Here is a 16925-nt window from a genome sequence, read left to right as displayed (position 1 = left end):
TCTCCATTATGTTGTATCGAACAACTGATGGGCAAATCCTCTGAAAATGATGGGGGAATCCGCACAATGATCACTGTACCATGCAATTTGGTTTGTATGAGATATGCACACTATGTTGTTTGTGTATCCTCTCCAAATGATGGAATCTGATTGGCTGCCTTGAGCAACAACTCTTTCTATGCTCATAGCTCAGCCTTGATGTCCCCATTACCCAACTTCTGTCTTTCTTGATGCAATCTGGTTTCAAATGATACATCAGCAGTCCGACATCCACATGTGGGCAAGGCTCCCGAGCACGCTGAGACGAGTCAGCAACCACACTGTAGCTGAACAAAGCCTGACGCATTTTTTTGGCATGTCCGACAGGAATTGTTTTCAAGCAACCCAAATTTAGCAATGCCTCCTCTTTATCTTTACATTGCACATATTTGTGTATTTTGGTGCTGACTATTTCATGAAATAGGATTTCTAAATTTATCCCAAAGGGTTGAGGGCTTTATGCTGAGGGCTGTGGGAATCTATAGCCTGCAATTTTCTTGTTCCTTCAAAATCATTCAGTTATGATAAATATGGAACCATACAACTACCAGCCACTTTATTAGGTATACCTGTTCAATTGCATTGCTTGGTAACACAAATTGCTAATCAGTCAATCACATGCATTTAGGCATCTAGATATGGTGAAGAGGACTTGCTGAAGTTCAAACCGAGTGTCAGGAATGGACTTGCCAATAATGGTGGGACTCACCTGCCTTGTGGGCTGCAGTACCAGGGCTGGCCAGCAGGTGCTCTCAGCAATCAGAGACTCACCCCTGAAATCAGCCAAACACCTGAAGCTGATTGCAGGGGTTGTATTTAAGGAATGGCCAGACTCACAGTCAGGGCCTTGGTGTGTGTTTTTCCATGGGCCCCTGTACCTTGTATCCTGTATTCCTGTTCCTGTCTGATTTGTTGCCGACCCTGACCTCTGCTGACTTCTCCTGCTTGATCCCTGGCTTGTGACCCTGACCATTCTCTGCCTGACCCTTTGTACCGCGCTGCCCGTGAGTTACTGAACCCAGCTTGTGACCCCGACCACTCTCCCGCCTGTTCCTGGTACTCCGTTTGCCCGTTTGCTACTGACCCGGCCTGCCTGACTACTCTTGTATTGTATGTATTGTTATCGGTGGGTGGTTTGGTTTGTTTGCACTGTGTTTATGTTTAGTTTTGCACTGCGTTTTGTATTGTTAGTCTTAATAAATTATATTGTTTATACCATATCTTAAGCCTGCGTTTCCCTGTGTCAGTCCACACACCTCTCGTCATACCTGGAGCCCTGACACCGAGCATCAGAATGGGGAAGAAATGGGATTTAAGTGACTTTGAACGTGACATGGTTGTTGGTACCAGATGGGCTGGTCTGAGTATTTCAAAAACTGGGATTTTCATGCACAACCATCTCTAGGGAAATCATAGTTACATAGTTAGTCTGGTGGAAAAAGACACAAGTTCACCCAGTGCAAGAGAGATCATTTCCGATAGTGTAACCATATTGGCAGTGACAGACTCGCTAAAGCTAGCCATAAAGGTAGTATTTAGTCTGAATGTTCATATTTGTAAAAAATCTTTGTCATATCAGGAGAAAGTAACATCAGTGACTTAACAAATTTTGTTGGGAAGACCTTAAATTTCAATTTCAGGATGCAAAAAAATCTTATAATGTTTATGCTTCTGATCTAACCACATACATATACAGAAAGACAACGAAAGTTCTACTTCTGGGTCAGACTTTACCCAGCACATTACAGCATTGCAAAAACTACAATTTTTGCAGAAACAAAAACCACATTCACAATTTTTTCAAAAAATTTTCGTTCACAAGGGAAAAAATTCCCAGTTTCACCTTCAATTTTTTTATGACTGTGGTCAAAATTGTTCGCCGAATTGTCCCCAACCATTAGAACCATTTGAAAATTGAACATTTTGAATTGGACTGTTATCTAATAAAATTACAAACATGTATGCTAGGTGTTAGAGCTCACTCAACTTCGGCTATGGTGTTACTTTTTCTTTGACTGGTGAGATGTTGTCCCAAGTGACTTCAATTAAGGTCTGTCCAAAATGTTTTTTTTTTAATGGTTCTGGATAAGGTAGAGAAGTGTTAGTACCCCTGTCTGGGTTTTTTTTGTCTGTGTCTTGTTGGGAAGATATCCATCCACTTCCCGTCCTAGAGACACAACAAAAACTAAAAAGGAACCTCCTTAAACAGTAGCCACCATACCTGAAACATAGACCAGGAGGTCCATGGAGTCTGCCATATATTTTTAATTTATATATGTTTTTATTTTCTTTTTGTTATAAATCTATGTTTGAATCCACTTACTGTTGACTGACTCACTACCTCTGCTGGAAGTCTATTCCAAGCATCAGTACTTTCTAGAATTAGTTTTGAACTTTCCTCCTGACAGTATGAGGTCATGTCTCTTTGTTCTTGATCTTCACTAGATATTGAAAATCCTGCCCCCCTGAACCTTTTTCACTGCCTTGATGTATTTAAAGGTTTCAGTTTATTTATTTATTTCAAGTACTTGTATAGCGCTGTCAACTTACGCAGCGCTTTACATATATGTTGTACATTCACATCAGTCCCTAACCCTCAAGGGGTGTACAATCTAAGGTCCCTAACCCTCAAGGGGTGTACAATCTAAGGTCCCTAACCCTCAAGGGGTGTACAATCTAAGGTCCCTAACCCTCAAGGGGTGTACAGTCTAAGGTCCCTAACTCACATTCATACATACACATACTAGGGACAATTTAGACAGAAACCAATTCACCTACCAGCATGTCTTTGGAGTGTGGGAAGAAACCGGAGTACCTTGAAGAAACCCACGCAGGCACAGGGATGTCAGCTCTTTCTTCCAGACTGCAAATATTAAGTTCCTGATGTCTCCCCTGATAAGTTTTATCCCTCAGACCTTTGAATCATCTTTGTTGCCTGTCTCTATAATTGTTCTAACTGGTGTGCCCATTGGAAGATTAAACTTCTGTTCTTACTCCATTGACAGCCATAACATTTCCATCACGAAGGTCATCTTGGCCATTAACTAAGCAATGTACATGAGGAGGAAAGCTTGGGAACAGGGCATGAAGTACCTTATGCTACATTGGATCGGTCACATGGGTGGAGGGAGCCTGCCAGGTCCAGGATCGGGGTAAGTATTACATCTTATCCTTGCAACCCTGCACTAAACAAGCATTTAACCCTTTCAGTGGGAAAGAGTGGGACTGCAAGGGTAGATTTTGTCTAATTCCTACAGTCTGGGTCAGAGGCGGACTGACAACTCATGGGGCCCCTGGGCAATAGGGGATCATGGGGCCTGTGTCCTCACCCACACCCAAAAAAGCCTATGAAAAAGCCAATGAAAGGTACCAGAGGCATCTCATGGGGCCCCCTACTGACCCCGGGCCCTTGGGCAGTGCCCGAGTGCTCGAATGGTCAGTCCGCCCCTGGTCCAGGTTTAAGTACCCTTGTACTTTGGTGATTCTGTAAAGGGCTACCAATGGCAGAATTGCCGGTGTGTAATCAACCATAGTGAATCAAGCCTTTAATACCATGTGCATGTGAGAGTGAAAAATGAATTGCCTGTACAATGAGAAAGTAAAAACCAAGCCTAGACAATACAAAGTCTAACGGAAGGGTAAACTCAAAGATGTCATCCTGACCTACTGCGTCCGGTTTGGGTTTCCTGTTTCTGAGCTAATTGAAGAAGACTTGATTGAATAAATGTGACCTTTGTTATTAGAAGGGGCATGTCGTTCTTATAAAGGATGTGCATTGGGTACATTTTTATGACTTCCAGCAGTTCCTGAGTCTAGAGGCTAAGCTTCCCGCATGGCAGTGTTCCTGTCACTTGTCATTAGCAGACCCGACTACGCAATGTGCTGCCACTAACGACAGCCTAAATGGTCAGATGTTAAATACACCCCTTGGGCGGAGGTGTACTCACAGTGAACTTGGGATTCAGTAATGACTAGCAGAAACTTGGTACTCTGTTCAAAGGCTGTGAGATTATACTGAATATGGATGACAGTGTTATTCTGAATTTGTCATTCCATACACACTAGAAGACTTCAATATTGAAGTAAAATGAGTGCAGAATGCTGCGGTTGCTGCTACTTCACTGACCAATCATATCTACAGTAGAGAAAAGTAGGGTCACCAAGCTGGCTATGCAATCAAGCCAAGATGTGCTAATCTCATGTCATGAGAGTTTGGAGAAGACTCTTTTCTGTTCCAGCATGACTGAGCCCTTGCGTACAAAGTCAGCTCCATAAAGACATGGCTTGACCAGTTTGGTGTAGAAGAACTTGAGGGACCTGCACAGTACCCTGCACCTTAACTCTATCATTGGGATAAACTGGAACACCAGTTGGACTTCTTATCCAACATCAGTTCCTCAACTATGCTCTTTTCACACATTTTTGTGGAAAGCTCTAGATTACTGCTTATTGTTTGGGAATGGGATGTCTAACAATCTCACAGATGTGATGGTTTAGGTATCCACAAGTATTTTGATATATAGTGTATTACTTTCAACTGTATATTTGGCTACTTGCCTGAAGTTGGAGAAGATATATGACTGGGTGTGTTGACTATCCACCCTATCATTGTTCTATGCACTGAATTACTCATGGTGGTCCAATGCTAGAAAAATTATTTGGATTACAAACCTTATTTGCTTTTAATAATGAGCATAATTAGCATGCATATCCTAAGAGCATGCTTTTCTTTGCAGACACCTGTGACCTTTAGCCAAGGAAAAAAAATAAACTAGCAGCTAAGAAATTCCAGCAAGGTTGTTGGCCTTTCATCTCAGTTAAGATCCACTAAGTTTGCAAGGTTCTCCATCTGTCTGTCTTTCGATGACACATACATTCAGTTTGTTTACAGCCCTGCTCCAGGTAACAAGTGACATCAATCACCAAAATGTTGATGCTATCCAGAAAGCACCATAATTGTTCTATTAGTAGGATCATAAAACTAGTACTTGATAAGGTGTGGGATGGAGGTTCTGGATCCAGAGTTGGTTTCTTTTATCAGTGTTAATAAAAGTGTTAAGAAAAATCCAGCACAGTGGCTAAGTAGTTAGCACTTTCGCCTAGCAGCATGAGGGTGGCCAGTTCAAATCTCAACTATGATACTACCTGCTGGAAGTTTGCATGTTCTCCCTGTGCCTGTGTGGGTTTCCCCCCATACTCCAAAGACATGCTAGTAGGTTAATTGGTTCCTGTCAAAATTGTCCCTAGTATGTGTATGTATGAGTGTGAGTTAGAGACCTTAGATTGTACGCCCCTTGAGGGTTAGGGACTGATGTGAATGTTGACTATATATGTGTAAAGCGCTGCATAAATTGGCAGCACTATATAAGTACCTGTTATTAAAAATATTGTTGGGTCCAATTACCCTGATTGGGTAGAACACCAATGCGAAAGAGAAACCTGCGGTGAATATATGGAAAAACAAGAGCACCAAACCAAATGTTTAGGAGTCCAAATGTATGTTTTTCTTCATAGAAGCCCAACAAGCCAGTACGTTTCGGGGCTACATCCCCCTTTTTCAGGGTTTTTAATTCTGGTTTGCAAAGAGTAGTATACTCATATCGGTTAATGGAGGGTGAATTTTCTTGGGAGTTGTCTGCTTTCCTCCAATGGTTTGCTTCATTAGTTGGCTATATAAGACCCCCCATGTTGGCTTGTTACCTTTGGACGTTTATAATTAAATTAATACTCTTGGATTCCTAAACCTTTGGTGGAGCTCTTGGTTTTCCCTATACCTTCATCATAAAAGTAGTGGCTCAATGGATTCATTTTGCTGAAATAGGTGTGCACATAAACACAGGTCAGTAGATCCTATTTACAGTATTTCAATGGCACAGCGAAGAGCACAGTTTGGAGCAGCCTTTCTCAACCAGGGTTCCGTGGAACGCTAGAGTTCCTCCAATAGTTTCTAGGGGTTCCTTGAGCAATGAGCAATTTCTGATTCTCAGGTAAGTGACCAATGACACCAACCACCAAGGGAGAATTCTTCCCAATGGCCACCAATATAAGGGGCATTCATCCTATTGATCACCACACTAATGTACTGTAAGCAGGGGATATAGTAATCGGTGGCAGGGGTTCCCTGAGACCTGAAAATTGTTTCAAGGGTTCCTTAATGTGAAAAAGTTTAACTTTAATTGGATGAAATTTATTTTACTAAAGCTGGCCTTACACCTGTAGAATTTCTTTTAAAAGTTTGGAGAAAGTATAAAAATGTGATGGTTCCTTCATGTCTACATGTACATGTCATTCCTCAGGGTAGGCTTTCAAATGGTCACAGTGATGGAACTGGCCTGATCAAAGAGTTGGCATAGCCACTAATAGTCACTAGACGAGTCTTATCTGCATACATGTTGTAGGTGACTCAAAGTATTAAAAAAAGAAGGTCAGTCTAACAACTCAGCAATGATCATTTGCAGAATGGAAAGTCAACCTTCAAGCAAACATTTACTTTGAATGCAGTTTTTTGTTTTACTCTTAAATCGCTATAAGGCCTCCCAGTCTGGGTGGAAGAGAAGGTGCCTTGTTTGGAATTATAAACAGGGGTGGCATGCAGGGTCCATCAATAGCCTGCCATTATGTTTGGCATGTCAGGATAAGCAATTGTGGAGAGATAAATCAAGCAGGCCCTGCATTCTGGGGCCATGCCTAACTGAGGTTTTGACGTTGCTGGGGTGACAGCCATGGCCTATGCCAAGCCCGCATCCCTCTATCTACATTGCGTATGCTGAACATGTCCACCACCTTTTCTGTTGACAGAATTCTCTCTCCAGTCAGTCTCTACATACGAAACAGCTGCTGTGGTCTGCGACTCGGGAAGGGGGGGGGGGGGTAATGGAGCTATTTTTAAGGCATGGCAATGAAAGAATATCACTCGTCTCATTATTTACATCTGAGCCAAACAGTTTATTTTATTTGGCAGGGCCCGAGCAGGCTGCGCATTGGATTGTTCTCATTCTCATCGCATTCCCCTTTTTTTTTCTGGAGATTTTTTCAGCTTGTAATCACTGAACCTTGTAATTTCTACAGAGGACTGCAGGGAAGCGGATTCCATTCCGTAGAGATTATTCCTGTTCTGTATTCTCAATAAAGCTGGGGGCCTTTAGAACCTTGCAATGGGTTTTAAAAGGGCCAGCTAAAGCAGTCTGAACTATATGTCCCAGACAGGGATTTTTATCAGTGGGAATGCAGTTCTGGAACTTCCAGCACTGAATGTATATAATGGCTGCTGGGGGATCTATTGTTGCTGATGGGTTGTAGTGTTGCTGGGGGACAGGTGATGTTGTTGGGGAGGGTCTATTGTTGCTGGGAAGGACCTAGTGTTGCTGGGGAGGGTTTATTAGTGCTGGAGGGGTCTATTGTTTCGGGGTGGTTCTGTTGCTTGGGGTATCTATTTTACTGCCTTTCTTGTTATTAACAAATTCCATACAAACTACTTAGCACCACAAAATGATACTTGGTTCTGTATTCTCTAAAAGGAGTGGTACTGGGAGGTGGGTAGGGGGTGGAGACAAAGGACGGTGCTCGGAGGTTGGTAGGGTGCGAAGACAAGCGGTGACTTGGGGGAGGAAGAAAGTATCTGTGCCGGTTCTCTGAGAAAAGACGCCCTGGTCCAAGCACTGGTTGGCAAGGCATGCTAGGACATTCACACCCTTGCACAGTAACAAAGAGCAGTGATTTGCAGTGACTCCAAGCAATCGATCAAATTTCTGGTTTTGAAATGTCAGTGTTTTTATACTAATAAAAAAATGAATGCGGATTTGTTGCTGCAGGTTTCTGCTAATTAACAAGCCCCAGCTCATGCTTGACTTCAGCCCTAACATTTTTGCATTCTCACAGTTTCCAGTCCTACTCATTAAAGCAGTATTGGACCATTTTCAATTGCCTTTTGGGTAGTTTGGATGGGGGTTCGGCAGAAAGAGACGGATCCTCTTTAGTGCAGGGTTTTAGAGTCTTAGAAACAGATTATAGGCATCTCTTTAAATGTTATGACATTGATTCATCAGGACATAATGGGAAAAGTAGAGCACCATTATACCTGAATGGACCGACATGGTCTGCCAAGAAAACAAAGGACAAGGAATCCCAATATTATTTATGGAGATGAGAGTTATTCTATAAATAAAGTTGCATGGCTTCTTAACACAGGTACACAATTACTATTTATCTTTCTGGTTCTGATTGATTTACCAGGACTGCAGCTTTAAACCCATTAGCTACTGTGACAACTGCTAAACCATGTGTCAGGGACCCTGGGCTTCGCGGCGGTCTGCGGGGCGGCGCATGCGCAGAACGCCAATGGCAGCGCAGGGCGCGCTATATAATCGAGCTGGGGGTATGTAACATTGCCGTTTGGTCTTTATTACCTGTTCCTGTATTCTGTCTGTGAAGTATTCCCGTTGCCGACCTCTGCTTGATCCAGACCCTGCTGACTGTCTCCTGCTCGATCCTTGGCATGTCCGGACTACCCTCCTGCCTGCTCTTATGATTTGATCTCCCGTTGCTGAACTTTGGCTTGACCTGACTATTCTCTGTCTGCTCCTCTGGTACCTCTCTGCCTGCACGTTACCGACCTGGCCCGCCTGACTACGCTATACCCCACGGTCTCCCATCCATCCCGCATGGATCCAGTCCCTGCTGCCAGGCCTGCCAGCCTCTTCACGTCAGGCTCTATTCCTTGCATACTTCTGACGGTACCCTCTACCATAGCCGGACGTACTCAGGGGTTGCGACCTGGTCTCAGTCTGCTCCAAGTCCATCCCCACCATCAGGGGCCCTGGTTAACAAGCAGATTGGGACTTAGACTCCGCACCCTGAGGAACCACGCACTGTGGGCAGCTAGAGATACCGCCAGCCGGTGGCTGACACCCTGATGAAGGATCGTTTAGCCACCGAAACATGTTGTGGAATCAATAAATTGTATTTCTAGACTCTCAGCAAGTGTGTTTGGTGCTCCTTCTGGCTCAACAATATATGGACTTCTCAAGCCACGTGCCCCTTATCTCCTGGAAAGGGGGGGCATTTTGTAGAGAACTGACAAATGTAGGCTTTTCAGCACCTATAAGCTACAGATTTGTATCCAGCACCCCACTTTCACCCCCACTTGATTTCTAAAATTAAAGGTAGGCTTCCTAACAAAAGTGCACATTACAACCCATGGTATATGTGCATTGCTAACCAGAATGGCACATATACAATGGAATCAAACGTATCTGTGCTTTAGTGCATCATAACAAACGTGAACTGTTTGTGGATTGTGGTAGTACAGGTAAATTTTTTGTGAGTTGAAAATCCATTTATACTTAATGGGCTGCTTTAACGCAACTCAAAGCTCTAAATGGTTTACATTAATACACGTAAAGACGTGAAAGAGCCCTAAAGGTCACTTGAAGATAAGTGAGTCAAATTGCTCAATAGATTTTCATCTGTAAGACACAAATGACTGCTTTTCCCTGCGATTGTTTGTACCTCCACCCTGTCTCTCAAAACTATCATGAATGAGTCACCTTCTTGGACTCTCCTGTTATTAATCCTACATTTTGGGGTAACCTTAGAGAAACATGACTTAAGAGCCCCGAGGAGACGCATAACGTCTGCAGGCGATTCAGCTCGGTTAGAGCTTTCCTACAAAAGAAAACAAAAAACAAATCTATTTAAAGGCATCAAGCACTAGGGATGAGGATGGAGCTTGAGATTCAAGCCATTGGGACATTAGGGACTATACATCATCACTGAACTTAAGTCAATAGATCAAGATTTATAGACTAATAGTTTGGGGTAACCTTGGAGGAATGTGACATAAGAACTCCCAGGAGACGCAAGAAGTCGGCAAGTGATTCAGTTTGGTTGGAGCTTTCCGTCAAAAGAACAAACCTATTTGAAAGCATCAAGAGGGATGAGGATGGAGCTTGAGCTTCAAGCCATTGGGGCATTGAGGACTATACATCACCACTGAACTTAAGTCAATATGTCAAAACCTATGGACTAATATTTTGAGGTAACCTTGGAGGAACGTGACCTAAGAGTCCCCAGGAGTATGGAGATGCATGAAGCCTGCAGGTGATTCAGTTTGGTTGGAGCCTTCCTTCCAAAGACCAGTGGTTACGTGGTTAGCAGCACTAGGGTCTTCTGTCTGAATCCCAACCATGATACTACCTGCCTGGAGTTCGCATGTTCTCCCTGTGCCTCTGTGGGTTTCCTCCCACATTTCAAAGACATGCTGGTAGGTTAATTTTCTACCGTCTAAATTGGCCCTAGTATGTGTATGTATGAATGTGACTTAGGGACCTTAGATTGTATGCTCCTTGAGGGCAGGGACTGATGTGAATGTACAATATACAGTCAGGTCCATAAATATTGGGACATCGACACAATTCTAAAATTTTTGGCTCTATACACCACCACAATGGATTTGAAATGAAACAAACAAGATGTGCTTAACTGCAGACTGTCAGCTTTAATTTGAGGGTATTTACATCCAAATCAGGTGAACGGTGTAGGAATTACAACAGTTTGCATATGTGCCTCCCACTTGTTAAGGGACCAAAAGTAATGGGACACTTGGCTTCTCAGCTGTTCCATGGCCAGGTGTGTGTTATTCCCTCATTATCCCAATTACAATGAACAGATAAAAGATCCAGAGTTCATTTCAAGTGTGCTATTTGCATTTGGAATCTGTTGCTGTCAACTCTCAAGATGAGATCCAAAGAGCTGTCACTATCAGTGAAGGAAGCCATCATTAGGATGAAAAAACAAAACAAACCCATCAGAGAGATAGCAAAAACATTAGGCGTGGCCAAAACAACTGTTTGGAACATTCTTAAAAAGAAGGAACGCACCGGGGAGCTCAGCAACACCAAAAGACCCGGAAGACCACGGAAAACAACTGTGGTGGATGAGCGAAGAATTCTTTCCCTGGTGAAGAAAACACCCTTCACAACAGTTGGCCAGATCAAGAACACTCTCCAGGAGGTAGGTGTATGTGTGTCAAAGTCAACAATCAAGAGAAGACTTCACCAGAGTGAATCCAGAGGGTTCACCACAAGATGGAAACCATTGGTGAGCCTCAAAAACAGGAAGGTCAGATTAGAGTTTGCCACACGACATCTAAAAAAGCCTTCACAGTTCTGGAACAACATCCTATGGACAGATGAGACCGAGATCAACTTGTACCAGAGTGATGGAAGAGAAGAGTATGGAGAAGGAACTGCTCATGATCCTAAGCATACCACCTCATCAGTGATCATGGTGGTGGTAGTGTCATGGCGTGGGCATGTATGGCTGCCAATGGAACTGGTTCTCTTGTATTTATTGATGATGTGACTGCTGACAAAAGCAGCCGGATGAATTCTGAAGTGTTTTGGGAATATTATCTGCTCATATTCAGCCAAATGCTTCACAACTCATTGGACGCCGCTTCACAGTGCAGATGGAGAATGACCAAAAGCAGACTGCAAAAGCAACCAAAGAGTTTTTTAAGGGAAAGAAGTGGAATGTTATGCAATGGCCAAGTCAATCACCTGACCTGAATCCGATTGAGCATGCATTTCACTTGCTGAAGACAAAACTGAAGGGAAAATGCCCCAAGAACAAGGAGGAACTGAAGACAGTTGCAGTAGAGGCCTGGCAGAGCATCACCAGGGATGAAACCCAGCGTCTGGTGATGTCTATGCATTCCAGACTTCAGGCTGTAATTGACTGCAAAGGATTTGCAACCAAGTATTAAAAAGTGAAAGTTTGATTTATGATTATTATTCTGTCCCATTACTTTTGGTCTCTTAACAAGTGGGAGGCACATATACAAACTGTTGTAATTCCTACTCCGTTCACCTTTTTTGGATGTAAATACCCTCAAATTAAAGCTGACAGTCTGCAGTTAAAGCACATCTTGTTCGTTTCATTTCAAATCCATTGTGGTGGTGTATAGAGCCAAAAATGTTAGAATTGTGTCCATGTCCCAATATTTATGGACCTGACTGTATATGTGTAAAGTGCTGTATAAATTGATGGTGCTATATAAGTACCTGAAATAAATAAATAAAATAAATATTTAAAAGCCTCAAACTCTAGGATGAGGATGGAGCTTGAGCTTCAAGCCTTTGGGGCATTGAAACTTTACATCACCAGCGAACTCAAGTAAATAGGTCAAGACCCATGGACTAATATTTTGGGGTAACCTTGGAGGAATGTGACATAAGAGCCCCCCAGGAGATGCATGAAGTCTGCAGGTGATTCAGTTCGTTTGGAGCTTTCCTTCAAAAGAACAAGCCTATTTAAAAGCATCGAGCACTAGGGATGGGGATGGAGCTTGAGCTTTGAGGACTCTGAGGCATTGAGCACTACACATCACCACTGAACTCAAGTCAATAGGTCAAGACCTATGGACTAATATTTTGGGGTAACCTTGCAGGAACACAACATAAGAGTCCCCAGGAGGTTCATGAAGTCTGCAGATGATTTAGTTCAGTTGGAGCTTTCCTTTTAAAGAACAAGACTATTTAAAAGCATTAAGCGCTAGAGATGGGGATGGAGCTTGAGCTTCAAGGACCTTGAGGCATTGAGGACAATACATCACCACTGAACTCAAGTCAATAGGTCAAGACCTATAGAGTAATATTTTGGGGTAACCCTGGAGGAACGTGACATGAAAATCCCCAGGACACACATGGGGGTTTATTTACTAAAGCCGGAGAGTCCAAAATCAGACTCCCTTCTGCATAGAAACCAATCAGCTTCTAACCTCAGCTTGTTCAATGAAGCTTTGGCAATGAAACCTGGAAGCTGATTGGTTTCTATGCAGAAGGGAGTCTGATTTTGGACTCTCCAGCTTTAGTAAATAAACCCCATGAAGTCTGCAGATGATTCAGTTCAGTTGGAGATTTCCTTTAAAAGAACAAGCCTATTTAAAAGCGTCAAATTCTAGGAATGAGTATGGAGCTTGAGCTTCAATCCTGGGGCATTGAGGACTAGACATCATCACTGAACTCAAGTCAATAGGTCAAGACCTATGGACTAATATCCACTTTCATCCAATGCAACCATAAAAACAGACAATGTAATGCTTGTAGGAACAATGAACCCTATAGGAAGAGCCAGCCCAATAGTTGCCCTGTGGCAAACAACATGCCTTTTGTTTGGGTACCTTTCTACAGTACATCATCTATCTACATGGAACATTGGCCAGCAAATCATTGCAGAATATAATCAAAGTCTAAATATTGTGTTATACTTGAGATACAAAGTCTGTTACCGCCTACAGACGCTGCTTTTATAAATAAAAATTACCTTAATGTACAACCTTTCCCCATGTATGTTTATAGTAGCAAATATCAGGCATTTTAAACATGTGTGACAAGTTGTGACAACTCCTCCATTCTGGCCAAACCTCTGATTTAATCAAAGCAAGTCTGCGAGAGACATTTGTCCCCCGGGCTTCAAGGACAAGGATCAATACAGTCACCGATCACTTCTGTCATTTCAGCGGTGATGACACAGAGTGGGTGTCTAGATCAGCAGCCCACGGGTTGACAGCTGAGTCACAAGACTCCCTGCAACTGCACAGGCAATGTTGCCTAACTGCATTTATTTTGGGATTACAGAAATAACAGAGCAATAACTAACATGTTCGGTACTTTGAAGGTCGGTCCCTGATTTTTAGGGAAAGTATCAGGTTTGGAAAATATATGAACCTGGCATGGCTTCTGCCTAACCATCTGTATAACAGCAACCTAAGGAATCTGTCACCAAGATCATTGGAGCATGCACTATTCAATATTATGTTCCTGCTGAGGCTATCTAGATAATATTACAATATAATGGAGACATTCTCAACCAAGGTTTTATGCAACTCTAGGGTTCCTTCACAGTGTGCTAGTGGTTCCTTGAGCTGTGGCGGATTGGCCTCCCATTTGATGGTGCCTGCATAGTTCCAGGGCCAATGCCATTTGGCACAGCCAGTTGCATGACATCAGTGATTTTTTTTTTTTTGCTTTGTGTAAGGGTGGCATGCTGACCACCATTGTAAAGGGGAATTCTGACCACCATTGTAAGGTGGCATTCTTTTCTCTGACCACCATTTCAAGGGGGGCATTCTTGTCAAAGGCCACCAAGGTATCAGGCACTTTTTCTCACTGACCCCCAATGAATTGGCTTTACCAGAGTTTCTCCGAGACCAAAAAAGAGTTTCAAGGGTTGCTCTAGGGATCCTATTGAAAAACAAGCTGATGCAACAGAAACCTTTTTCTCAGAGCAAAGCATAGATGTGAACGAGCCCTTAAGCGGATTGGGTGATGTACCGTGCCATCATCCTGCAGAACAGCATCCAATCGGCTGGCTCAGCATCAGCATCCCTGATCATTTTTAAACTGGAAACCATTATTGTTCAAGAGGGTTACAATACATTATACAATAGAAGTACTCATTACTGACACTTACCAGCATCCCTGTAATCTTGTCTATGGCTTTCTTCACTTTGCCGTAGGTGCCTCTTCCCAAAGTCTCTAAAAGCTGATATCGGTGCTTGATGCTGTGCTTGTGGTGGTGTTTCTTCACCGGAACCGAACTGCTGACTGGCCCGGAATCTGGGCTTCTGCAAGGGTCAGTCCTGTCCCATGTCGGGGACCTCTCCTCCTCTCTTCTCTGACCCAAATGTCCCTTGGCCACCTTGCTGGACAACATGACCGTGTCACAGGAGCTGTCCTCCCTGATGCACGTTACACCTGTCATGGCGCCGGTCTATAGGATATTACAGCCTTGATCAAAATGATTGTCCAAGCTTTTCAAGACTGTTTTTTAAAAAAAAAGGCACATTAAGGAAATAAATAGTTCAATAACTTAAAATAATAACAATAAATATGCAAAAAATAGAATGCACTGCTTCCTGCAAACTTAAGTTGGCCGATACAAGGTTGTCCAAGAGTTGGTGAACTTCTGCCTCTTCTGGGTGATAGAAAAATTAATACTTTAAAACGTTCCAAAACTTCTCTTCCAAGTTTTGAAGTCTGAATGCTTTACGTCCTCTTTTTCAGTGACTTCAGATCTTCTCGCAGCTTAGCTGCTGCTCGGTGCTCTTTTTTTTAGGGATTGTAATGCATCTTTTTTCCTCTACAGCCTTGTTGGAGTTGGATGTTCTAGCAGCAGCAGCTGCGTGTCCACTGTGCGAAGTTGCTGTGTGTTCTGAGTTTGCAGACTGGCCTTGCATTCTTCTAGTTGGAGTAGGAGGAGACATAGGAAGTGGGCAAAGCTTTAGCTGCAGTCTGATGACTGCAAAGTGACTGACACATCCCATACCTGGGGGGGGGGTTGTTATGCAGCCGGCGATGATACATGGTTAGTGATTGCTCACCATTGTTCAAAGCTGAACTCCAGGTATGATCTTTATTGCATAGTTATCTTGGCCCAGCTTGGACCAATGTAAGCATGCATATTTATTTCACGTACTTATATAGTGCCATCAATTTACGCAGCACTTTACATATACAGTGGGGATGGAAAGTTTGGGCACCCCAGCTAAAAATTTGTATTAATGTGCATAAAGAAGCCAAGGAAAGATGGAAAAATCTCCAAAAGGCATCAAATTACAGATTAGACATTCTTATAATATGTCAACAAAAGTTAGATTTTATTTCCATCATTTACACTTTCAAAATAACAGAAAACAATAAAATGGCGTCTGCAAAAGTTTGGGCCCCCTGCAGAGTTAATATCTTGTACTGTCCCCTTTGGCAAGTATCACAGCTTGTAAACGCTTTTTGTAGCCAGCCAAGAGTCTTTCAATTCTTGTTTGAGGTATCTTTGCCCATTCTTCCTTACAAAAGTCTTCCAGTTCTTTGAGATTTCTGGGCTGTCTGTCACGCACTGCTCTTTTAAGGTCTATCCATAGATTTTCAATGATGTTGAGGTCAGGAGATTGTGAAGGCCATGGCAAAACCTTCAGTTTACGCCTCTTGATGTAATCCCCCGTGGATTTCGAGGTGTGTTTAGGATCATTATCCATTTGTAGAAGCCATCCTCTCTTTAACTTCAGCTTTTTCACAGATGGCATCAAGTTACCATCCAAAATTTGCTGAAATTTTATTGAATCCATTTTTCCTTCTACTCGTGAGATGTTCCCTGTGCCACTGGCTGCAACACAACCCCAAAGCATGATTGATCCAACCCCATGCTTAACAGTTGGACAGAGGTTCTTTTCATTCAATTCTGTGCCCCTTCTTCTCCAAACGTACCTTTGTTCATTCCGGCCAAAAAGTTCAATTTTAACCTCATCGGTCCACAGAACTTGTTTCCAAAATGCATCAGGCTTGTCTATATGTTCATTTGCAAAGTTCAAACGATGATTTTTGTGGTGAGGACGTAGAAGAGGTTTTCTTCTGATGACTCTTCCATGAAGACCATATTTGTACAAGTATCTCTTTATAGTGGAATAGTGTACCACAACTCCAGTGTCTGCCAGATCTTTCTGGAGGGATCGTGCAGTCAAACGTGGGTTTTGAATTGTTTTTCTCACAATCCTGCGAGCTGTTCTGTCTGATATTTTTCTTGGTCTTCCAGATCTTGCTTTAACTTCCACTGTTCCTGATGACTGCCATTTCTTAATTACATTCCGAACAGAGGATATTGACATCTGAAAACGCTTTGCTATCTTCTTATAGCCTTCTCCAGCTTTGTGAGCGTCAACTATTTTCAGTTTCAGTTTTCTAGACAACTGCTTAGAAGAACCCATGGTGCTGATTGTTGGGGCAAGGTCAGATGAGTCGGGGCATTTAAAACCTTTGAGATTGACATCACCTGGTCTTCCCAGACGATGATTGAGAACAATCCATGACACTGGCAGGTCTCAGCTTTGCAAA

The 16925-nt window shown here is 42.8% G+C and overlaps 2 protein-coding genes across 2 annotated transcripts in view; one reads left to right on the top strand and one right to left on the bottom strand.

The window, feature by feature from the left end:
- LOC149451418 (NUAK family SNF1-like kinase 1) overlaps positions 1-15272 on the bottom strand; it is a 63032-nt gene extending 47760 nt beyond the window's left edge. Inside the window, exon 1 of the mRNA XM_089690700.1 lies at positions 14512-15272. Within this exon, the coding sequence (XP_089546826.1) occupies positions 14512-14802 (291 nt within the window). The 5' untranslated portion in view covers positions 14803-15272. The remainder of the gene's footprint in view (positions 1-14511) is intronic.
- Positions 1-16653, top strand: part of LOC149451417 (uncharacterized) — a 502187-nt gene extending 485534 nt beyond the window's left edge. Inside the window, exon 7 of the mRNA XM_089690706.1 lies at positions 16627-16653. Within this exon, the coding sequence (XP_089546832.1) occupies positions 16627-16638 (12 nt within the window). The 3' untranslated portion in view covers positions 16639-16653. The remainder of the gene's footprint in view (positions 1-16626) is intronic.
- Positions 16654-16925: the final 272 nt, after the last annotated feature.

The sequence above is a fragment of the Staurois parvus genome, unplaced genomic scaffold (assembly GCF_062004578.1).
Source record: "Staurois parvus isolate SC_StPar_1 unplaced genomic scaffold, SC_StPar_1.0 ptg000540l, whole genome shotgun sequence".
Taxonomy (NCBI): domain Eukaryota; kingdom Metazoa; phylum Chordata; class Amphibia; order Anura; family Ranidae; genus Staurois; species Staurois parvus.
Note: the sequence above shows the minus strand (reverse complement) of the source record. Positions and strands in the feature narration are given on the sequence as shown.